A 24,397-nucleotide genomic window follows, 5' to 3' on the forward strand; every position below is an offset into this window, starting at 1 on the left:
GGCTGGGCCCATGAGCCATGGCCGCTGAGCCTGCGCGTCCGGAGTCTGTGCTCCGGGAGAGGCCACAGCAGTGAGAGGCCCGCGTACCGCCAAAAAAAAAAAAAAAAAAAAAAAAAAAAAAGTCATAAGCAAAATCTGGCCTTGAGTCTTTAAAGGCACAGTGGCGTTATCAACTGAAGGAGCCCAGCTAGAAAACCAGGTAAAAGGAACATATTCCTGGTTTTAAGCTAATAACACAGAGGACAGCAAAGCCAGGAGAGTTGGTTGGCTTGACTACAAGATGTGGGCTTGTGGGTTAGTAGGCAGGGCCCTGGCCAGTAATTAATGGGCAGCTTCAATCCACAAGTCCAGAAATGAATAAATCAGGAGCTTTTAATAAAGAATTGCACATTTTCATTAAATAATCTTTGATACGTGGATTTCCACCCCACCCCCCGCCACCCTTTAAGAGAAGGGCTGTCATCATTGCCCAGGGAACTGCCTCTTTCCATCAGTGACCTGAGTCACCATATGCCAACATCAATCACCCTGCTCTGGTCATCAGCTTCTTAATCTCCAGATCCTGCTGACCTTGGAAAAATATCCAATCAGGTGACAACCAGTGTTGTCTGCTTCTGTCATAACATAGAACAGGAAGGGTTCCACATCATAATATAATGTCTTGTGGTCCAGAAAAAGCTTGGCCAACAGGCACAGGTTTTGGCAGTAGATCTGGAAGTAGAGAAACAACGTTTATGTGTGGGCCAGTGATTCTTACACTTATCAGATAAAGGCCTAAAATTTAAAGATCATTACTGTTAATGAAGCAGAAATTGTGTACTTTGGCCAATAGAAGAGTTCTATCTTCTTTACAAGGTGAGATGGAGATAAAACAAATTTCTGAAACCTGTGAATGTACAACACTTTCACCCCTTTTTCTGATGTCAGCACATAAAACAAATTTCTGAAACCTGTGAATGTACAATACTTTCACCCCTTTTTCTGATGTCAGCACTTTTTACCTTGTTTTTCTTGCCATCCACTTCAAACACAGAGATTGAACCTTTGCGATATATCTCATCTCCGGGTGGGTGTTTCCACACACACTTAGCCTGCAAGAGAATGGAATTCACATCAGAGAAACAAACCTTCCCAGTAAGACTGCTGCTCAAAAGGGAAAAGGAATCACAGGTCAAATTTAGTTAGCTGAGATGGACAGTTGGACAAACCTGAGAACATACAGCAAAACAGATTTTCTTTTTAGTGAAACAAATAAAGGCTTCTAAAGTCACTGCAATATATTTATGGTATTTTTATAGCAGTTTGGAACAGGTTTTCTGGATTATATTCTGGCATTCTTCCAACCCAGGAGATTAAAATCATCTACCACGTAAAAGCAAGATAAATTTAAAAAAATACCCCTAGCTTATTATAAAATGCCTTGTGCCAACAGGAAATTCTTAAGCAGCTTATTTCCAGCAGCTGAGAGTTGCTAAGTAAAGGTACTCTCACCTTTACCAGAAACTTCTCATTACCACCTAAACCATTATGGTCTTCTTTTTTTCAGATTAGAAAACAGACCCAGTGATAAAAACCATGCCCCCCTCTCCAAGTGTTCCGTTTGTTATACTATAATGAAATAGGAGCATGTCCTTCTGTGGCTTAAAAAAAAAAAAGGCAAGGAAGCCTGGTTGAGCAGCAGGAAGCAGGGGCAGCAGAGGAGGGAGGAAGACAGGACAACAGACACTGACTTGGCCACAAGGGGGCACAAGGTACTCCTTTCCTCACTCTCAATTGCTAATAGATTTAATGCAGCCAGGAAGCCACTGCTGTAAATAGGTGAATTTTTAAAAGGTTTTATGTAAAATACTTTTTAAAATATCATTTAAAAGGCATATGTATATGGAATATTTTTTATTAAATTTCACTGTGACTCTTTTGGTCAACTCAAGAATCATGCCCCAATTTGTCACATGTAAGGCCACATATGCAGTAACTGGTCTTGTTTCAAGAAAGCTCCACCTGTAGTTTGTTCCTATCTCCACCCCTTTACTCATGTTGGCTTTTCCCAACAATAAGCAAACGAACAACAATTATCTGTTCAGAAACAGAAGCCAAACTGTTGGCCAAATGGCCAAAGAAAGCCCATATCTGTGATTATGCCTAAAGCAATAGGAATCTTCAGAGGTGTGAATTAAAATAGGTTTTATTTCATGAAATTCAATTTTTGTAACTCATATAATACAGTAGAGAACCTCAAATATTCAGAACGTTTACTTGATCCTCAGATTTATCTAGGCCCTTTGTTTTCTCCCCCTACTACTATTTCGTGCCTTTTAGCTACTTCATTGGTTAGTGCCACTAAATAAACAGAAACAAAAAGAAAAAGGGCATAAATAGTAAGCAGTTCATATCAATAAAAATACCAGTCTTTCACACAGCAAACCCTAAATTAGGTTATCTCCATGGTCTTCAATCATGGAGTCCAGTCCTCACTCATCACCCACCTGCCCTCCCTCCCCCTCCCCCCTCCCCCCATCCTTCCCCACCCAGTCTAGTGGGAGCCTACTGGGCTGGAGTCTAGAGGGCTTAATTAGCAGTGGCAGTTCTGGGCCACTACGTACTCTAGAGTTGGGAACACAAAAAAGCAGTTATCACCAAACTGGGGAGAAGAGTGTTATGACAGAAATCATAGGAAGTCTGGGTTATAGATTCTCAGCATGTGGAAATTCTGGGAAATAAAGACGGAAGGGGAAGGGAAAAGAGACACCCTAAAAGGCCTTAGAGCCACAATTACATTGTGACTATGGAAATAAGAAAAAAAGATAGGTTTCACCGCCTGACAGACTAATCACCCCAGACCCTTCCCCATCCCTGCTCCATGGCAGAAATTCCTTTTAAGACAAGACTTTTCATTCCATAACTAGGGAAAGAAAATGGCTTAAAACTGCAAAATACCTAGTGAGCATATTTGTCAACAATAAAATCAGATTCAAGTGTTTATTCCTATTTTCACAGGAATAAGACCGTTCAGAAACCAGAAAACACTAAGCAACTCAAGGGATAGGCTGACCTAAGGACCCATTCTGTTAATTTCGTAATTTGTCTTTCTTAAGCAAGTGTTCATTTAACACACATTTATGGGGCATTAACTGCCCATGCTAGCTGCTAGGAATACAAAAGGTGAGTCATGTCCCAGTTCTGTCTAATGAAGGTCCATCTAATGAAGTCCATTTATTTTCATCTAGTTGAGACAGAGAAAAACTATAGGCAGAGGTAATTCACATCCCAAGGGAGAAACAGACAAGAGCAGGCAGCAAGAAAAAAGACAGGGAGATAAGACAGGATGTGGTTAAGGGCCACCCGGGCTTGCCACAGGCTGTATATCCCGACTCTGAAATGTGGCTTTCAATTTCCTGTGCCTTCATCCCATTTCTGTGGACCACTTAGAGGTGCTTAGATAGATGTCTAAATCTAGAGATCCCATAGCTTATCACCACCATGGTCATGGACCCCCCCCAAACAACTTACCATGTGTCGGCGGAGTATTGTTTGGCTCTTCATGTATTTTAAACAGAATTCACACATGTAAAGACGTCCCAGTCTTGCATATTCCTCAGGATAGGGAGAATGGTACCACGTATCAAGCTCATAGCGACCAAAAGCAATTGTTTTAATCATGTTGCTCCCCTCTGTGATTTGGCCTTGCAGCCTTAACTTCTCCTATTGTAGACAAGAAATTAAGTCAAAGGAGGATTAGAATTGATCATTTCTGTTGTTGTTAAGCTGTGTGCACGCCACCATGCTAGGCTATAAGAAAAAAAAAAAATTAGATTTGGCTTCTATCTCATGAGAAACCTGCACTGAAGAGAACTACAGGAGCATAGATAACCAGAACCAGGAAGCTTATAGAAAATGTACTATCTGCACTGCCCAGAGCACAGATCTCAATAGTGGCTTTTCTCTGCTCCCTACCACACTTTGGGCCTCATCTCCTGAACATCAGAACAAGTCCTTGGTAAAATTTTATTTTTACCAGCCAGAACCAAACTGAATTATAAAAGGCAATCTATCACAAATACTCCCTACACATTTACGAAACATTCCAAAACTAAACAAAAGATTCTCTAGAATGTGCTTTACATATCTGCAGCTTTTATAAAGCTGTGAGGATCTGCATGACATACACCCATGGCAGCCATCCTCTCAACTTAGGTCCTTTAAAAAATATTTTTAAAAGAGGGATGATGCTTTAATTCTGGAATCTAAAGCTAGAAAATAGAAGATATTTTTGGATGCCTGTCCCCACTTGGCGGCTATGAGTTGGCTACAGAAATAATTTTGAATAACCAGGTAAAGAGTTGTGAAAAGCTGGCCTAGGAAATGCTCTGTTCCAGGGTTGGATAGAGAAAACCAGCAGCAGCAACCCAGCCTAGCCAAGGGCAGCTATCAAACCCTGCCTCCCACAAAACTTTCAACAAGTCTATTCGAGAATTTTTAAATAAAGTATTCAATATAATTTTTTTAAAGAGGAAGATGAAATTCACTTTACAAGCTAAATTTCCTTGAAGGCATTTAATTCATTAAATCCAAGGCAACCTCAATCACAATTTTCTTTTTTTTGGCCGCACTGTGCATCACGCGGGATCTTAGTTCCCAGACCAGGGATCAAACCCATGCCCCCTGCAGTGCAAGCACAGAGTCTTAACCACTGGACCACCAGGGAAGACCCCTCAATCACAATTTTCTTAAAGCAAAATTGTTGAAAATTCTGCCTAGGGAATCAAAACTAAATGGCAACTATAAATAAAAATCAGAAGAGGAAACCATCTTAATACATGAAACTAGGCTGTGTCAAAGAATAATTCTAAAATATCTGACAACAACTGTGTCCATTATTCCTCTTCACCGTTCTTCTTATTCTTTTATAGCTGTAATGAAGGGCTGAGGCAACCCTACAAAGGGGAGTTCCTGTTTCGGTTAAGAGGACAACAGAGAGGGGTTATCTCTCAGTCTAGAGGTTCTTGGAATTGCAAATGACCCACCTGACACAAAGGGATACCTGTTGTTTTACCCAGCTAACCACCTCCACAAAACAGGTCCTTCCAGGAGTTGAGGTGGGGAGGAAAAACTTTAAGGGACAAGGGAAGGGAGGAGGGGTAATTAATTTTAAATATGAATGGGAAGGAAGAAAGTATCAAATAAGGATGGCTGGGGGAAGGGGAAAGAGTCAACCAGCAAGGTATATTTAATCCCCATCAAACTGACTGCTAATCATTTTTCTTGGCAGTTCCAAGTGCCCCTCACAAGTGGTCGTCAGCTTGGAGGTTTTACTACTCACCAGATCCTCTGAAGCCCGGGCTTGTGCTCTTCGGAAAAGATCCAAGTCATACTCGCTAGTCAGGTTTTCCAAAAGAGGTTCCCGAGTGTTCCCATAGGTCTGCCTGTGTTCCTAGGAAAATAACCAGCGCATGATACTCTCTGCTTCTAAGAACTTAATCTATTGCATTTCAATGGATGCCAACCAGAGGGCCAAGAACAACCATAAGCTATTTATTTAGTGCCTACTATTTGCTAGGCATTATACTAGGCACTAGGAATTGAGTACAAAATAAACTATTTATCAGACAGGTTAATTCCAGAAGACACCCACTACCCACCCTAGTGAACCTGGAAAGGAAATGCTCTTATAATCTCTCCAAAAGTGAGTTTCATTCTTTGGAACTCTATGCTTCCACTTCTTTCTCTGAAAATGTGCATGATAATACAAAGAAATAAAATATAACAAACCCAAAGGCACTACCAATTCCTAGAATCCTGAGATGTGGAAGGAACCTTGGTGGATACTCCCCATTTAAAAACAAAACCAAATAAAAACTAGAATCTCTAAGCCTTCGAGTCTAAGATTTTAGACTGAATAAAATCTGCAGGTAGGAAGGGGCAGTTGGACTAAGCAGTCTTTTGTAAACTCTTTCACTTGAACTGCTGCAGCACCCACCACTACACGATCCACCAAAGGTACCGTAATGCTCCTACTTTAGAACTCCAGCCCAAGTGCACTGGAAAAAAGGCTGCCCTCTGAGAAATGTTTTGCTCAATATTAAGTAAGAACAAGGGACAGAACAGACATAGAAAATTAGAATAATAGAAATAATCCAGTTTTTAAATAAGTAACAAATCTTACCATGGCAGTCACTACACAAATATCCTTTCACAAGAAAGAAATTCCACAGGGGAAACTTCGCTTTTAACCTTTGATTCTAGCCCTTCCCACTCTGTCCTAGACTCCACCTCCTACCCAGAGAACAGAAGATAATGGTTGTTAAGAGGAGGAGATGGCTCATCCCAGGAAGAACTCAGTAGACTTCGCTCATATATTATCATATGAAGAAACCACTCACCAGCATCTTTACCCCTATTAAAATTTCTTCCGCTTAATCTGGGCCCATCTGATGGATATCTTTTTAAATTTGGGCTGTTATCTAATACTTGGGTTTTAAGTATAAGTTACTTCTTCTAGTTTCATGAATTTTTTTTTAAAAGCTTTAAAAAATCCTATCCAGCATTTTTATCAGGAAGGTTCAGTCCAAATAACCTAGCCCAAACTAGTGGAAAGCAAATGTAAGGTAAATTTCAGGAGCTTTTACTTCAGACACTCTCTCTACCTGTATGATTCTGGGAAAATTACCTCTCTAAATCTCAGTTTCCCATCTATAAAACAGGTGAAATACCATCCATCTTTGTAACAAAGATTATGGGAGCAACATAACCACAGTGCCTACCTAGCACATAAGCACCCAATAAATGGTATTATCGTATTATTACACCTCTACCCAACTTGTAGATAAAAACACTGAACAAGACAGAGGGGAAGCATACAACTTCCCCCCCACAGCCCATTTCTAGAGCCTTCCCTCTCTCTACAAACCCAGCACAGTCTGGAGCAGGTGTTTAGCTACAAACTCACCCCACAGCCTCCACACATCTCAAACTGGACCATCTCCATTTACTCGTAAGGGTATCATTTTTAAGACAGCGATGACTACCACGGTGTCTTAAAAATGATACCCTTACGAGTAAATGGAGATGGTAGTAAATGGTAGTAAATTTGCTACCACAAAAGCAAATACATAGTTGGGCATATTTCTGTCTTAATGAAGCCATGCTAAGTATTCACAAACCATACTTTTAATAATCTATTCTAATGACTAAATAAACAGAGTCCAACTCCATGAAAAAATAAAAATACACATCAGAAGATGATTTTTTTTAATTTTTCTTTTCTATAGTTGGTATTTTCAAAGTAAACGCTATGAAGATATTTATAATAAAACTTTACTTAAAAATTAATATTTTGTGCAAAAAATTTTTGGAAGAATTTTTAATAAAATGGGGAAATCAGCTTAAGATAGGTAAATGAAAACACAGAATTAAAAGCTGTACTTATAGTAATATCCAAACTATGTAAATAAGGCATTGTAAAAAGCTAGAAAGTTTTACCAAAATGCTAGCTGTGGTTATTTTTAGGTAGTAGGATTAGTGTTTATTTCTGAATACTTTCCTTAATTGTTCTATATTTTTTATTACTAACGTGCACTACTTTTAAAACTAGAAAAATAAATTAAAATACTACAAAAAGACCTATTATACAATGTATCACCCAATTAATACCTTTTATCATGTAGGTATTTTATTCGTCCATTAAAGGAAATGCACTACTGCTTAGCTTGAATATTCTTCCTTACACAGACATCTCCAACATGATATTTGTTCAAGCGGGTAAATTTAACCCTTTAAACCTAAAGTGAGGTTTACAAACTAAAGGAATCAATTTTTTTTCATCTAAATTCTAACAGTATTTTGTTTTTCGAGGACTCCCAGTTCCACTCTTATTGGGGAATTATATATAGTGAACTCTAACTGCCAGAGAAGAGTCTTGTTACTTACAGAGCACACACCAAATGGCAAACGTGAAAAGCAGAATCTTAGTAACCAAAAGGAATCAAAAGTGATAGCAAGAGTTCGTGGTAATTAAATATTTAACTTTTTCTCACCATATATTTCTCTTTCTGTTCTTTGCTCAGCCCAGAATTTCTTTTCTTCCTGAGTTCAGCAACCTTTTCCTTATATCGCAACTGCCTCTCTGTTGGTGCCTAAAAAGGAGGAGAAAATTGAGAAGTTAGCTAGAAAACTCATTATGTAGTTAAGTTTCTAAATGAAAGTAACATACACAAAAGAAGGGGTGAGGGGGGCGGGGGTGGGACGCCAGATGCATTACGGGCACCCTGTGAATACTGCAGTAATTTTAAAACTCCAAATGGGGTTCCCTCAACACCTAGAACACTACCCTGTCAGTTAATACGAGCTCAGGAAATGTATAATACTTTAATGTTAATCCAAACAGAATATAAACTAAGGATGGAAGCAACAGGAATAAAAAATCATTTCAATTCAATAGGCATTTACTGAATGCTTACAGTTTTCCAAGTAGTGATACAAAAATGAATAAAAATTTAAAAACTGATTTAGAACCCAAGATAGACAATGAAGACAAGTGTAGAGTGCTTTTACCTGCCAAGCACTGGGAACAGGTACTTTACATGCATAATTTAGCTGACTACACTGCCAGGTAGGTATTATTCAAGGAAATAAAGTTTAGGGAGGTTAGCTGACCTGCCCAAGACCACACAGCTAGAGTAACAGAATCGCCGTATTCAAATCCAGATCTGTTTGGCTCCAAAGTCAAACTTCTCCCTCATCACTGTGCCTCCTCTGCTATCCACTTATAATCTAACCACAGAAACAGACATCCATATGATGAGCTATGTGTATATAATATGTGCCAAAAGCTAAACTAACAATCTGAGAACATTGCAAATAGGAAAACATGAGGAAGAAATTCATTAATGGTAGAAGATTTGGGAAGAATTCCTACAACAGCTAAGAGTTGCACAAGGCCTTGAAGGAGAAACACAATCTCTTCTTGGTATAAGTATAGAGTTCCAGGGAGAAAAACAGCAAGAGAAAGACCAAAGGCATTCAGGGGGGAACAAGGAATTAAATGTAATCAATGGGCATGAATGTTCGGAGAGGCAGAAAGATTAGAGCGAAGCATCATCTTGGAATCCAACAGAAAAGAGAAGTAGAAGAAAACTGACATAAACAACAAGCGTCAAATGCTAAGGAAGTCACTGGTGACATTGGAAACATACCACCAGAGCAGAGGGGCCTAAAAGTAAATTATAATGGGTTAGAAAGTGGATGCAAATAAGGAAATAGAGCAGCAAGTATAATCTTCCAAATAATCAAGATTACCTATTATTACTAATATTATTATTACCATTATTATTATTATTCTAGGTAGCATGATTCCTTCTTTTATGAGGTAGAAGTTTTTTTCTTGAAAATTCACTATTTGGAAGAAGTACAATTCTAAGTTTATGACCGAAGACCAGTTATCCAGACACAGCATAGAAAACGAGGCATGGATATACCTAACGACCATTACAGGGCAGAGGGGATCCAAGACTTGGCTCTCAAACTGTAAATGGCCAGAGCTTTAACAAGGCCCGTACCTGGTGCCTGGTTGCATGCCTGTTGTTGTCATCTTGCCTGTGGGACAGCATCCTTTCTTCTATCTGCTTATCCCGGCTCTGTGCTCTCACCTGCAACCATCAACAACGTCAATCAATCCACCTGCCTCTAAGACTATGTTTACTTAAAGTGCAAGAGTACAATAGTAATCCCTTGAATTTACACTGTACTTTTACTTTCAAAGGGTCTTCACATTTATTATCACAATCTCTATAAGAAATAGATAAGGCAAGCTTCACATTCTGTTTTCTCAGCCATTATGCGAGAATCAGAGATGTGAAATAATTACAGCTAGGTGGTGGTAAAGCTAAGATTTTAAGTAAGTCTGATGACTCTGAGCCTCTGTACTCTTTCCATTGTGCAACAACAGTATGTATGAGGAAGTGCAAGAACAGGGTAAAGAAGTACAAAGAAAAGGTTAGATACTTGGGATCAAGTCTATAGAGAAACTAAACTCTGTAGTTATGACCTTAGACAAATCACATTAGCTCTCCAAGTCTCAGATTCATCTTCTGGGCAGTGAGGACTCATATCCAACTCCCTATTCTACATCAACACTAAAACTCAGCATGGTCAAAACAGAGTGACTGACACTCTCCCACAAATCTGCTCCACCCCAAATCTTCCCTGTAGCAATAAATAGCAACACTTTCTAAACAACTAATCAGGTCAAAACCTTGAACATCATGCTTGATTGTTCTCCTTCTCTCCCACCTCACAATGAATTCATCAGCAACTCTATCAGGCTGCCCCCCTCCAAAACATATCCTAAGTCCAACCAACTCTGACCATCTCCACTGACAATGACACTAGACCAGGCCACCATCTACTGCCTAAGCCTCGGACACAGCCTATCTACCCTGTGTCAACTCTTGCCCCCTCCAGTCCACTCTCCACATACCAGCAAGCTGTGATTTTTAAACAGTGTTTATGATATTACACCACGCCTCTGTTAAAGCCCTCCGAATGCCTCCCACGGCCGTCAGAACAAAAGCATACTCCTTTTGCCAAGGCCTACAGGTCCTTCATGATATGGATCCTGCTTCTTCATTTCCCATCATGTTCCAGCCACACTGGCCTACTTTCCACCCTTCAAATGCAACCATTTATCCCTGTCTCACGGCCTTTGTGTTTGCCCATCCTTCTACTCAGGACCTAGACACAACTAACTGCCTCTTTGCGGTCACCCATGACTCAGATAAAATGTCTTTCTCCACAGCCCAAGCAAAAGCAGTGCCATACCCTCTCACCCCCAAAACAGTCACTCTCTGTTTAACCTTTTCATTTCTCACAACATTACCACTACACGAAATTCTTAATTGCTTACTAATTTTATATGTTGATTTTGCCTTCCCCCATGAAAATGTACTCATTGAATTCAGTCTTCTGACTGAATAAAAATGGTAATATCACTGATTGCAATCATTTACTGGAAAACTCAGAGTAATTCTGTACATGCAAGTACTTTAAAAACTCTGGGGTTTTTAGTAAATGAGGAATTAGCCTAATCTTTCAATTTGAGATTCTAAATGTAATAAAAATATGTATCTTTCAGAAATTCTCCTGATCCTCACAAGCACATGGTCCAGTAGTAAAGATGGATTATGCTGAGCCTGATTCCCCTTGTAAAAAAGAGCACAAAAGAGGAAAGTTCAGGAAATGCGTTCCTTTTTTCAGAATTTTCTTCCCCACACTGAAAATTTTCTTTTTCTTTTTTAAAAAATAAATTGCTTAAGGCAACATGTTCATACCTATTAGCCAACAATTTAAAAAGTTATACGTTAAGACGACTTTTATGTAGGGCTTCCCTGGTGGCGCAGTGGTTGAGAGTCCGCCTGCCGATGCAGGGGACGCGGGTTCGTGCCCCGGTCCGGGAGGATCCCACATGCCACGGAGCGGCTGGGCCCGTGAGCCGTGGCCGCTGAGCCTGTGCTCCGCAACGGGAGAGGCCACAGCGGTGAGAGGCCCGCGTACCGCAAAAAACCAACCAACCAAACAAACAAACAAAAAAAGACTTTTATGTAAAACCATCCGTAGTATCAGATCGTTATATTTAAAGACAAGTGGTAACGGACAACTCTCAAAAACCAGAGATCAGAGTTATTTTCAGAGAAAGAAGCACCTAATGCCTTGTCAGCTTCTGATGCAGATGTTGGAAGAGCTGTTCCTGTTTTGATCTGGTCTCACACTAATGGGAAGATAATGGGAAGACCTACCACTTCTACAGAGAGCAGAAGAAACTGCCTTGCTTATATTAGAGATCTGGGATGAAGGAAGATAAGAGTAAGTATCCACAACCTCAAAATCTACGTAAGCATTGAAAGTATACTACTTTGCTGAAAGACTAAACACAACACAGAAGAAACTTTCCCTCCTGTGGTCTACTTGTAAATAAGAGAACACATTCCTGAATCAGGGAGAATTAATGTTAGCTGGGGAATCTCATTTTTCTCAGGAGGAAACTGGCCCAAACAGGAATAAACCTGTTATCCTGGCCTTCTTAGCAAAATAACAACCACAAAAATGACCATTAATACTTTGGTCTAACCAACTTGGGTAACCTGTTCAAATACTACCTGAGCAATGCATTTAATTAGTAACATTTTCAACTCCTGCTTGCCCATAATTAGTGTCTTGGTTCCTCCTTGGTAGCAACAACCCATACAGAAACATACAAAATAGGATCTTAGGCTCTACTCCTAAATCCATTATTCCAAATCCCAAAGGTTATTTAGAACTATATTTTTCAAGAATGTAAGACAAGAATTAGCCAAGAGTAGGTGTGATTGAGAGTAACAAAAAGAAAAGTATTTCACAGAAACACACAAAGAAAGAGGAAAAGAATTTTGAAAAACTTTTAAAAAGCAAAATGTCCTCATAGATTTATAAGAAGAGAAACTAATGCATAAATATTGAGATCACATATTTATGCAAATTATTCCTTAGTGGAAAAGGTCCCTAGCAATCTTTGAAGATAATTTTCAACAGAAAATATCAAAGCACTTAGAGGATGGTGTTCCAAATATTCCATAATCTCACTGTTAATTTCTCTCAAAACACTCATTACGTAGAATAATTCATTTGTCTGGTTTTTTTTTTTTTAAACACAGTTGTTTTTTATAATGTTTCCTCCACTAGAATGTAAGAACATGGACCTTGCCCATTTTGTTCACACTGTATCCCCATTGTTTAGCAAAGTGCCTGGCAAATGGTAAGCACTCAATAAGTATATGATGAATAAATGACAATACAAATACAGTTACCTTGCATTCATCAGCTGAGAGGTTATGATAGAGAGGGCATCCTGATATAGAGAAATGTCTCTCGTGTTTTCCTGTAAGGTGTCCTGTTAAAGGAGGAAAAAACTTAATCTCAAGATGAAAGATTTAAGCTTGTAAAGTCATATTTTTCTCTACCTTCCTCTACCTTTTTTTATGGTATCATTTTATCACGTACATGTCTGATTACAGATGAAATCCATCAAAGGTAAGTGCTGTTAGGGTCATAACTTGCACCCACAATAAATTCTTTTCTTCCACAGGTTGGATCTAGCAATCTTTGAACACACTTGCATATATTCAGTATAAATTATAGTTCCTTCTTTTCTGATAATTATTTCTCAAATTCCAAAATGTCATTAATGCCATAAACTTATTTAAAAGGCACAAAGTTGGGCTTCCCCAGTGGCGCAGTGGTTAAGAATCCGCCTGCCAATGCAGAGGACGCGGGTTCGAGCCCTGGTCCGGGAAGATCCCACATGCCGCAGAGCAACTGAGCCCGTGTGCCACAACTACTGAGTGTGTGCTCTAGAGCCCACGAGCCACAACTACTGAAGCCCGCGTGCCTAGAGCCTGTGCTCCGCAACAAGAGAAGCCACTGCAATGAGAAGCTCGCATACCACAACAAAGAGTAGCCCCTGCTCACCGCAACTAGAGAAAGCCCGCGCACAGCAACGAAGACCCAATGCAGCCAAAAATAAATAAATAAAATAAATTTAAATAAATAAATAAAAATAAAAGGCACAGTTAACTGCAATGAGAAGCCCGCATACCACAACAGAGAGTAGCCCCTGCTCACCGCAACTAGAGAAAGCCCGCGCACAGCAACGAAGACCCAATGCAGCCAAAAATAAATAAATAAAATAAATTTAAATAAATAAATAAAAATAAAAGGCACAAAGTTACAAGCAAGAATATTTTCTTTTGGTGGAATTTAACTTTCCTATGCTAAACTGATCAAGTAATATGTACAGTAAGTACTTTCCTTCCTGTTATGCAACGTTATCCGATCTGAATTGAACTTTTTTTTTGGCTGTGTTGGGTCTTCGTTGCTGTGCGCGGGCTTTCTCTACTTGTAGTGAGCAGGAGCTACTCTTCATTGCGGTGCACGGGCTTCTCGTTGCAGTGGCTTCTCTTGCTGTGGAAAATGGGCTCTAGGCACGCGGGCTTCAGTAGTTGTGGCATGTGGGCTCAGTAGCTATGGCTCTCAGGCTCTAGAGCGCAGGCTCAGTAGTTGTGGCACACAGGCTTAGCTGCTCCGCGGCATGTGGGATCTTCCTGGACCAGGGCTCGAACCTGTGTCCCCTGCATTGGCAGGCGGATTCTTAACCACTGCGCCACCAGGGAAGCCCCTGAACTTCTTTCAAAAATCAAAAGAAACTTATGAAAAATGGAGAAGGAAGTGGCCTTTTCTATCATATAAGGAAACACGCCTTGATAATTTTGGACCAGATTAAATATATTCATTCTTTTGGAGGGGTGGTTGGTTTTGTTTAAAGACTTAGCCTTCTTCTATAATCAAACTTTTATATTAGTCATTCATTCATTTATTTATAAAATACATAATCAAACTTTTAAACAGGCAGTTCGCACAAGGCCCTCTTAAGAAAGGAAGATGAAGATATTAGGAAAAACAATACAGAAAGCTCATTTTATCTAAAGTATCTCTTCATTTTTCTATTTCTCATGTGGTTTGTGAAAATACACAGAGAATTGATATTTCATTTTTATATGTCCCTTCAATCAAAAGGTTTATCAAACACCTAAGATTGAGAGGGATGGTGAGCCAAGGCTAATGAGATAAAAAGATAAATTAGCTAAGCTAAATTGCAAATCTACAAAAATCTTTATCTTTCTTGGGGTAAAGGAGACATTTAAAAGGGATTTAAAAATTATACAAGATTTACAGAGTAAGCTTTAAAGGGTAAAAACAGGGAATTCCCTGGTGGCCCAGTGGTCAGGGCTCCATGCTCTCACTGCCAAGGGCCTGGGTTTGATCCCTGGTCGGGGAACTAAGATCTCACAAGCCTTGCAGCGCAGCCAAAAAATAAATAAATAAAGGGTAAAAACAGTCCAAGTACTGGGGGAGAGGGGAGTTAATACATGATATGCAGGCTGCCATTTCTCCAGGACTATATTATTTAAAATGTAATCTTAGAGATCCACACATTTATCTTAGACACAAAAAACTACCCTCACTGATCAAACACTATGTACAAAATGTAAAGTATCACTGTTATAGCAAGCTTTTTAGATACTATGCATCTATAACTTCTGAATAAATTATTCACGTTTGTTTTATTTTATAATATGTAAACTACAACCAATATGTCTATATTAAAAGTTTAAAAATGATAGCTGTTGTATTGACCTAGCAATTCCACTGCTATGAATTTATCCAACAGATTTTCTAGAAAGACACCAAAATACATACATACAAGGCTATCAATTACAGTACTGTTCAAAATAGCTTTAAGAAAAAAAAAGTTAAAACATGAGAAACAATATAAATGTCAATCAATACAGGGCAATTTAAATAATTTCTGAACTTTCAATATAATGGAATTCTCTGTATCCTTTAAACAGATGGACCTCTGAGTGCCAATAAATATCTAAGATGTCAAACCATTGTATATTTTCCTCTTTATAAATAACAAAAAAAGAAATACATGTACATATACACGTGTGCTATATATGTATAGAATCTTATCAGCATTCATAAAAAACTACCAATAGTAGTTTTATATCTAGGGCATGGTTCTGGGGATATGAGTGAAGGAGAACTTTTACTTAGCACTCAAGACCTCCTGTAGGGTTTTAATTTTTTAAAAGCACATCCTACTTTCATACCAAAATTACCAAAAAAAAAAAAAAAATTAACGACATTGTTTTGCCTAAGATGAAGAGTGGAACAAGATCCAGAATAATTTTGGAAGCTCCGGTTCATACTTTTCAAACTTCACCAATACATTAAAACCAAAAGTCAAGTAAACTTTCCTGTGATGCAACAGATTTATATTTACCCTCTGGTCTACCACATTAAGGGTGCTGAGTCCAGGACGTAAATAACACAGAATCAGTCCCCCACTCTAACCTCATTCTGGTCTGTCTCCTCCTCCCCATTCTGGTCTATCTGCTCCAGGCATATTGGCCCCTAAAGTATTCCTCAAAGGGACTTCCCTGGAGGTTCAGTGGTTAAGACTCCGTGCTCCCAGTGCAGAGGGCACGGGTTGATCCCTGGTCAGGGAACTAAGACCCTGCATGCCGCACGGCGCAGCACCCCCCACCCTCCCAAAAAAAATACTCCTCAAAGTGGTTAAGCATTCTCTTGCCCCAGACCCTGTGCACTTGCTGTTCCCTCTACCCATAATGCTTATCCCCCAGATACTCAAATGGTTCACTCTCTCACTTATCTCAGGTTTCTGCTCGAATATCAGCATATCAGCGTGGCTTTCCCAACTCACACACGCTTGTGTGTATGTGCGGTATCCTACCCTTCACAGCATACATCTCCAGTTGATGTATTACACATCTGTTTTGCCTTCCCCAGTTAGACTATAAGCTACATGAGGGTAGGGAATTTGACATGTTCACAACTCCACCCCCAGAATTTAAAATAGTCAATAAGTATTGAATGACTGATTATACATAGTACATAAAATAGAAGTAACAATCTAAGGATGTGTGGATAGCTACAAGCAGAGCTGAGGAAAATTTCTTCTCCTGCTGTGTGGCAACGAGATCCTCTTACCGTCTGAAAGCACATTAGCTATCTCTTGTACTAGTGTTTATATACTGTCTATTCTTAGTTTTTCATTATTTATCTCAAGGAAATTGATTTAGGCCTGAAGCAACTATCTTGAGTAACAACTGGTATAGTGTTCAGGGGAACTTTTGCTTTATTTATGCATTTTGATGGCTTGAAATTACCTAAGAAACTGCTGATAAGACCAGGAAAGGATCCAAATAAATAAAATACTAGGGAAAATGTACTGGTGGTCTGCAAAGCAGCAACTTACTCTGTTCTACTTTTTTTCTGAACCTGGTGGCCACATTCAAAGGCTAAATTTTTTTTAAAATTTTATTTATTTTTGGCTGTGTTGGGTCTTCGTTGCAGTGTGTGTGCTTCTCATTGCAGTGGCTTCTCTTGCTGCGGAGCACGGGCTGTAGGAGTGCGGGCTTCAGTAGCTGTGGCACATGGGCTCCGTAGTCATGGCTCGCAGGCTCTAGAGTGCAGGCTCAGTAGCTGTGGAGCACAGGCTTAGGTGCTCTGTGGCATGTGGGATCTTCCCGGACCAGGGCTCAAACCCGTGTCCCCTGAATTGGCAGGCAGATTCTTAACCACTGCGCCACCAGGGAAGTCCCCAAAGGCTAAATTTGCAGATAGAAAGAGAGCCCCTTATCTTCCAATCAGGACCTTTCAACTCTAGACAAAAGCTTAGCCCAACATTTGCACCTAATCTCACTTAAGGAGCACAAATAAGGTTTTTAAACCATTACTAGAATCCGTCAGTAAGGGGGAAAAATAAGTCATAAGAAAATAATGAAATATTCATCTATCTGTGCAGAAATGCTTATCTGGTTTATACTTAGTAAAGCACACAGAGCCATAAGACCTAAAACTACAGAAGTCACAAAAGGCCAGGATCTCATCTGTACTCCTTACCTGCAGAGCCTCTTGACCAAAAAAAATCTGTTTTTCTTATTTCCTTAATAGCTATGGCCATACAACCATTATTCATCACTAACTTACAGTCTATTAGTCCTCAGTAAGCTTGAACTAAGCACCGCACAATGAGATATTTAGAGATAACTGGTTTTCCGTTGTGTTTTTGCTGGAAAAATGAGAGACTTTTTCACTGGGAAAAGCTCTCAATAAACTGAATGGCCCGTCACAGTTAATTTCCCTGTAACCAAATCTGTTACTATGGATAAGAGGCCAAGAAGCAGAGATGCTTTTTTTTTTTTGGCTGCGTTGGGGCTTCGTTGCTTCACGCAGGCTTTCTCTAGATGCAGAGAGCAGGGGCTACTCTTCCTTGTGGTGTGCGGGCTTCTCATTGCGATGGCTTCTCTTGTTGCGGAGCACGGTCTCTATGCATGCAGGCTTCGGCAGTTGCGGCTCACGGGCTCTAGAGCGCAGGCTTAGTAGTTGTGGCGCACGGGCTTAGGTGCTCCGCGGCACGTGGGATCTTCCCGGACCAGGGCTGCAACCCATGTCCCCTGCAATGGCGGGCGGATTCTTAACCACTGCGCCACTAGGGAAGTCCCAGAGATGCTTTTATTCAAGCGGGCAATTCAGCGTTATTCTGAGGAGTGATCACTGAACAGCCTAAGAAGCTAAGTCGCAATGGAACACTAAACATTTCTAGGTGATCCTAATTCCAGAGGGAGAGAGAACCACATATCACAGGGTGTCATGAGGCTTGGGCACACTTACCTAGGGAGTTACAGCCTGGTGTAGGACACTTCATATTGAAATTGTAGCTTTCATGGAAGCGGCGGCGCTTGGGGCGATGAGAGAGATCACTGCCTGAGTCCTTCAAGGACATGTCTTTGGCAATGCTCTCATCGTGAGAAACGTTGGGGCTGGAGATGTCTATATCAGACTCAGAAGAAGGGGCGTTTCCAGTTGGCGTTCGAGGTGGAGACTCATCATGATCAGCTGTATTTTTAGTTTCTAAAGTAAAAGCAATTGGGAGAACTCATGAATGGGGTTTATTTTATTTAGAGGGTTATTATATTCAGAAGAGCTCATGGGCTTTCCAAGATCCTCTTTCTACGATTTAACCACTAATTTTTAGCCACTTATCTGCCATAAAACTAAATAGAAAATGAAGAGAAACTAATAACATCATTCCTCTTTTGCAACTTTAAATCCTGACTAAAATTCCATTTGGAGTTTACCTAATGCATTTTACTTATCTGTGTTTCTCCCAAGCCCCAAATCATGGGTAATCAAAACTGGATGGGAATAAATCTTTAAAAAACATTACCACCCCACTCTCCTTCCAGAAGATACACAGGATGGAAGATAAATGAAAATGGTTCTTTCTGGATGACACTGAACAGACTTGGTGTGAGACTGTGAATGGACCTAACTCTAAATCAGGGGTTGCAAACCAAATGCCTACCAGGGCTGAGCAAGGCCAAATCGAGAGCCAATTATTACTGTGGCGAATGGCCACCTAATGTTCCCAGAGCTTTCCATTTTTTTAAAGAAACTAGTAACTCAGGTTTTTACATGAAATCTTTGTTTTTTCAAATACTGGCAACAAAACTTTTTTAAAAAAGTAAATACGGTTCCATCAAACCAGCTGACCAGACTTCCCTGGTGGTCTAGTGGTTAAGACTCTGCGCTTCCACTGCAGGGGCCGCCGGTTCCATCCCTGGTTGGGGAAGTTACACATGCCGTGGGGTGTTGGCAGGCTAAAAGCCTAAAGCCTTTGATCTAAGGCCTCTGATTTGGGGTGCTGAATCACAACCTCAATACCTTACCATTCCCCATTACTGATGGGTCACTCCTCTTCAGAAATTCAGAGATAAATGGACTGACAAGCACGGCTATAAGAAAATCTGCTTTAAGCCTTCTTCATCTGTGGGTAAGAGGTACCCAGTCCCTTTTGCCTACTGCAGGTCCAATCAAATATACTCCAGCTACTCTGGACCTCAAGAGTACTACAGTACCAAACTTGACCTCAGCAAGACACAAAAAAGGAATCAGACACACAGCATTCACCTAGCTGAATTTTGTATTGGGCATCTATCTATCTGCAGTGGCTCCAAGCCTCCCTGAAGAGGAAACTGACTAGACCCTCTCTGTAATGGGTCCAAATCATACCATACCCACTCACCTCTATCTGAAAAGTCAACCACTTGCTCAGTTTCTGAGCCAGATGAACGAGTCTGCCGAAGAGGGTATTTTTTCGGAGTCACTGGGGTAGGCTGCTGCTGACTACGGGTCACTCTCCTGGTAGAATAAGCAGGCTCCTCAGTGCCAAAAGACTGCAAATTTCGAACAGGACTGGAATCTGATCCCGATTTTTAAAAACAATAAAACAATTGAAAAAAGAAGGAAATCTGTTTTATTTCCCAGTGGTATGACTTATTAGCACGTAGGCCCTCCTCTTCATATTTCAAAAAATCCAACAAATCCTCAAAATATCCATTTTACTGAACTAAATATAAGCAAAATAGATCAGGTATAGAGATGCAATACAGCAAGGAATTAATAGTTTAGGCTCTGGAATCAAGACTGAACGTGATTCAATTCCACTTCATCATACTAACTAGCTGTGGCATCTTGGGCAAGTTAATCTCTCCAAGCCTGTTTCCTGATCTATAAAAAATGGGGAAAAACTAGTAGCATATTCCTCATACATTCTGTGTGAGAATAAGTGGAATAATTCATGTAAGGCACCTAACATGATCCCTAGGTAGCTAAATCTAGTGCTTTTTAAATATTAGCTACATCCTCTCTTTCGTCCCTTACTCTAACCCACCAGAAAACAGATGCTCTACTACTAAAGTATATCAATATACGAATATTTCCTTTCCTTAAGGATCGCTTTTTTCCCTTCCTGATTACCCTATCTGATACTCTAAAGCAAAATAATATTAGATTTGTAAAGCGCAAGGCAAGACTACAACTTTTAAAATTCTTTTGGATAGAGAAATCTATTCTGAAGCACCCAGTAGCCTTTTCTCATCTCCCCTCTGATGACACTCAAAAAAGGAATAAAAGAAATTCAGAGCTAAAATTAAAGCATATTTTAATCAACAAAAAATCCTAACATGTATATCTTACAGATTCTTCAAAGAAGAAAACTGAAATTCTCAAACTCTTGTGTAAATGTTAGCGCACAGCTAGGTTTTCAGTTTGCATACCTCCAGGGGGTTCCATTCACAATGTATTGATAGTCTACATTTTGCTTTAGAGAGGGTCATCTTACATGGACCACACTGTGAATGGTGCCCCATGGAGTTGTGCGACTCAGTGGTCATAAAGTATAACTAGAAGGAGACCCAGAGCTCATGTAATTCCTAGCTATTTTGAATATTTACAACTTTCAGGTGTCCAGGGCATGACCAATTATACTTTATAAGAACACTTATGCCCATTCCTTTGCATATACTGTACTCCCTGCCTATAATAACACTCTCCCATCCTTCAACTTGTAAATTCCTACTAGATCGCGTAAGATTTCCATATCTGGGCTTCCACAGTACTCTATGCAAACCTATCTCAGAGCCCGTTCCACAATGCCTTACCATACCAGTTTACATCCCGAACTAAACTGTGAGCTCCTTGAGGGGAGGAAGTATGATTTTTCTATCATGGTATTCCAGTACATAGCATAGTACTTGAATTACAGTAGCCATTTATCAATATTCCCATTATGCCAAAAGATTAAAAACTTAAAAGTTGAGAAATCAAGAGACAACATCTATCCTTCAGCTCAAATATTAGATTCAAAAATAAAGTAAGGAACAGTTGCTGAGAATGTTCCCACTTTCTTGCTTGAAAAAAGAGATGTTTTTCTCTCATTTTGCAACATGCTTATACAAAGCACTAACCAAATCAACACTGTTTAAGCGCTCTAAGCATATTATATTTTCCCTCTTAATTTATTATCTCCTGTTGATCATCAGCTTTCTGTATTCATTACAACTTTCTTTCTTCCCCAGGGAATCCCAGAGCAGAGCCAAGAGGGTTTAGGGGTACCCTCCAAATCTAAGCCCAGATAGCTAATTGCACTAGAGAACCTTCCGACACCAGGATTCTCTGTTCTTTACTACCAAAGCAAAATTCTGGGTATTTACAATTGATAGTTAGGTCAACTATTTATATTTATTACCTGTACCTGACTACATTACAGAATTAAACGTGGTTTTTAAAAGTATTAGGCCTCCTATAATAACAAGTTCAAGAGACTATTTTAAGCCCCTAGGCCTAAACCATTCTAACGAAAGTGAAAAGATAGCATTCTCATTTTACTGATAGGGAAACTGTAATCTATAAAAAATTAAATGACTCAGGACATACATGTGTCACACACCTATTAAACCAGACATAGTTCCTTTGGGTCTACAAATTGGACAGTACCCCCAACAGAAACATTTTTAAAAACCTGACACTTCGCAGTCATTTACTCTGCATTTTACCAGATTCTGTCATCAACATCAAGACATGGGACCAGTTTCCACAGTAACTAGCACAATAACGTGATGTCCAGTCAGCTGTGAGATGTGGTCAGGAAGAAGGAAGCCGCCTTTTACCTTGGGAACTCTGGCTTAGTCGGGCTGAGGAGCGGGTAACTCGGGCAGATCGCCGGGATGTGCCATCACTCTCTGAACTGTCTGTGTGCTCGAGATCTGTAGAAAAATCGGAATCTTCGGTTCCATCTGAACTACTGCCTGCATTCCTCTGTAACACCATAGATCCAAACATTAGCACAGAAACATTTACTCTGTGGGTTTGAATTAACACTGGAAAAAGAACGAACTGTGATACTGAAAACACCAAGTTCAAACCTAAGAAAGGATTCCACAGCCAACTTTCCTTTATTTAGAGCATTTAAATGAAACAACCTACAAATAATGCACCCTTATTAAATAAACACAGAAAGAGAATTCTTACTGTATTACCGTTAATTCTGAAACAAGTCCATCTGGAGGTCAGTACCACAAACTGGAAAGTATTCTGCTCAAAACAGTCTGGTTGACATAACCATGTACTTACAGAAAGTCCAGGGTAATGAGAAAAATGTTAGTACTACACCCCAATTGAAATTCAGAGTAGCTTTTGTACAGTCTCCATGACCAGCTATTACATTTTTAAAAACTACACACTAATTCAAAATGTCATGGTCCACAACTTTGATCCCAAAAGAACTTAAGGAGAAAAAGAGTAACATTCTTCTTTCTTATCTACTTTTGAAGCTTCTCCACATGAATGGCAAAAGTGCTTTAAGAAAGGAGGGGAGAAAGGCTTCCCTGGTGGCACAGTGGTTGAGAGTCCGCCTGCCAATGCAAGGGACATGGGTTCGTGCCCCGGTCGGGGAAGATCCCCCACATGCCGTGGAGCGGCTGGGCCCGTGAGCCAAGGCCGCTGAGCATGCGCGTCCGGAGCCTGTGCTCCGCAACGGGAGAGGCCAAAACAGTGCGAGGCCCGCGTACCGCAAAATAAATAAATAAAAAGAATAAATCGTCTTTTCAATTAATAATTATTTGTCAATTGTTAACCTCCTGAGGCATGATTAACCATAAAGATAACTTTTATCAACTGAGCATTAACACTACACCTTTTACTAAACCAGAAAGAGAAATGTATTTGCTAAAAAAATAAAAAACAAAAAAAAACACCAAAGTTTCAAATTACAAGTCCTCAATTCTTTATTCAAAACCCTTAGGACCAGCTGTGTTTAGACTTCATAACTTTTTAGATTTTTGGAAAGGGAATAATTTGCATATATGCTGCAAATAACACCCTTTCTGCAGCAAAATATGTAAATAATCACACTAAATGAGACACACGAAAACTCAGGACAGTTTAGGACAGGTTTTGCCACCAAATAAGTTACTAAAAAATTTACATTTTCAAGAGCTCTTTGTATTTGGGAACTGAAGAAAGGGGACTGTGGGCCTCTTCCAAGGCACCAGTAATATTCCTGCATTTGGTAAGCCTTAACATAAATACCACCTATCAATGTACGTCATTTTAGGAGACATTAAAAAGTGTAAATATTTGAAAGCCTCTGTGAAGAGAAACATTTCTGCAGAAGTGAACAAGAATACCACCCAACTTTCCAAATATTTCAAGTCTAATCTGCCCAGATAATGAGTGGAGGCCCCAGAGAGGGTCACAGAAAATTGACAGGATAAAAGGGGAATCTTAAAGGTCATCTAGTCCAATTACCCAGATATTTGAATCCCTGATCATCTCTGACCATCCCTTCCTGGCCTGACCGTGGAACTCAGTTCTTCTCTCTGGCTTTCACCAATCTACTTCCCATCTTATTCCAGAACAGACTTAATTGCTCTCCCACTTCCCTGACATTAAGCTTTGTATATTACTGCCAAGTAGAGAATTTACTAGATCCTTCTACAGTTATTTATATGTCTGTTTTCCCCATCAGACTCTGATTTCCTTAAGCCAGGGATCACGTCTAATTAATTTCTGAATCCCCAGCAACCAGCATGTAGCAAGTAGTCAATAAGCATTTGTTGAACTGAATTAGATTTGTTCTGTAGTCCTGGCTCTGCCATTGCCTAATTGAGTAGCTTGGGGCACTCCAATAAGCCTCTGTTTAGCTCAGAAAAGAAGGGATGGGAGTGTCCTTAGGTGATCTCGTAAGTCCCATCTAATTCTACAAAGGTTCTGATTTTACGAACTGCATTTTCTAGGCGCTGTCCAACTAAGGAAACAAGTAATAATTACAGCTTAGGAGCAACAGGCCAGAGTTAGATCCCTTGGGAGTGGGCGCTGGTTTCCACCACCCAGTCCCCTGCTTTGTTGTGTCCCCCGCAGGGAAAGGAAGGATGCTCCC

At 39.9% G+C, this 24,397-nt stretch overlaps 1 protein-coding gene across 3 annotated transcripts in view; it reads right to left on the bottom strand.

The window, feature by feature from the left end:
- KAT7 (lysine acetyltransferase 7) overlaps nucleotides 1–24,397 on the bottom strand; it is a 32,515-nt gene that overhangs the window by 7,421 nt on the left and 697 nt on the right. The window contains exons 2-11 of one of the 3 annotated variants that reach the window (XM_007131002.4): nucleotides 22,128–22,275; nucleotides 19,703–19,879; nucleotides 18,289–18,528; nucleotides 12,837–12,919; nucleotides 9,555–9,644; nucleotides 8,034–8,132; nucleotides 5,321–5,431; nucleotides 3,511–3,702; nucleotides 1,002–1,091; nucleotides 571–711 (exon numbers count right to left, since the gene is read on the bottom strand). In XM_007131002.4, coding sequence (XP_007131064.2) covers nucleotides 571–711; nucleotides 1,002–1,091; nucleotides 3,511–3,702; nucleotides 5,321–5,431; nucleotides 8,034–8,132; nucleotides 9,555–9,644; nucleotides 12,837–12,919; nucleotides 18,289–18,528; nucleotides 19,703–19,879; nucleotides 22,128–22,275 — 1,371 coding nt within the window. The remainder of the gene's footprint in view (nucleotides 1–570; nucleotides 712–1,001; nucleotides 1,092–3,510; nucleotides 3,703–5,320; nucleotides 5,432–8,033; nucleotides 8,133–9,554; nucleotides 9,645–12,836; nucleotides 12,920–18,288; nucleotides 18,529–19,702; nucleotides 19,880–22,127; nucleotides 22,276–24,397) is intronic. The other 2 variants (XM_024130298.3, XM_024130297.3) reach the window with 2 other exon arrangements.

This window comes from Physeter macrocephalus, chromosome 14 (genome assembly GCF_002837175.3).
Source record: "Physeter macrocephalus isolate SW-GA chromosome 14, ASM283717v5, whole genome shotgun sequence".
Lineage (NCBI taxonomy): Eukaryota > Metazoa > Chordata > Mammalia > Artiodactyla > Physeteridae > Physeter > Physeter macrocephalus.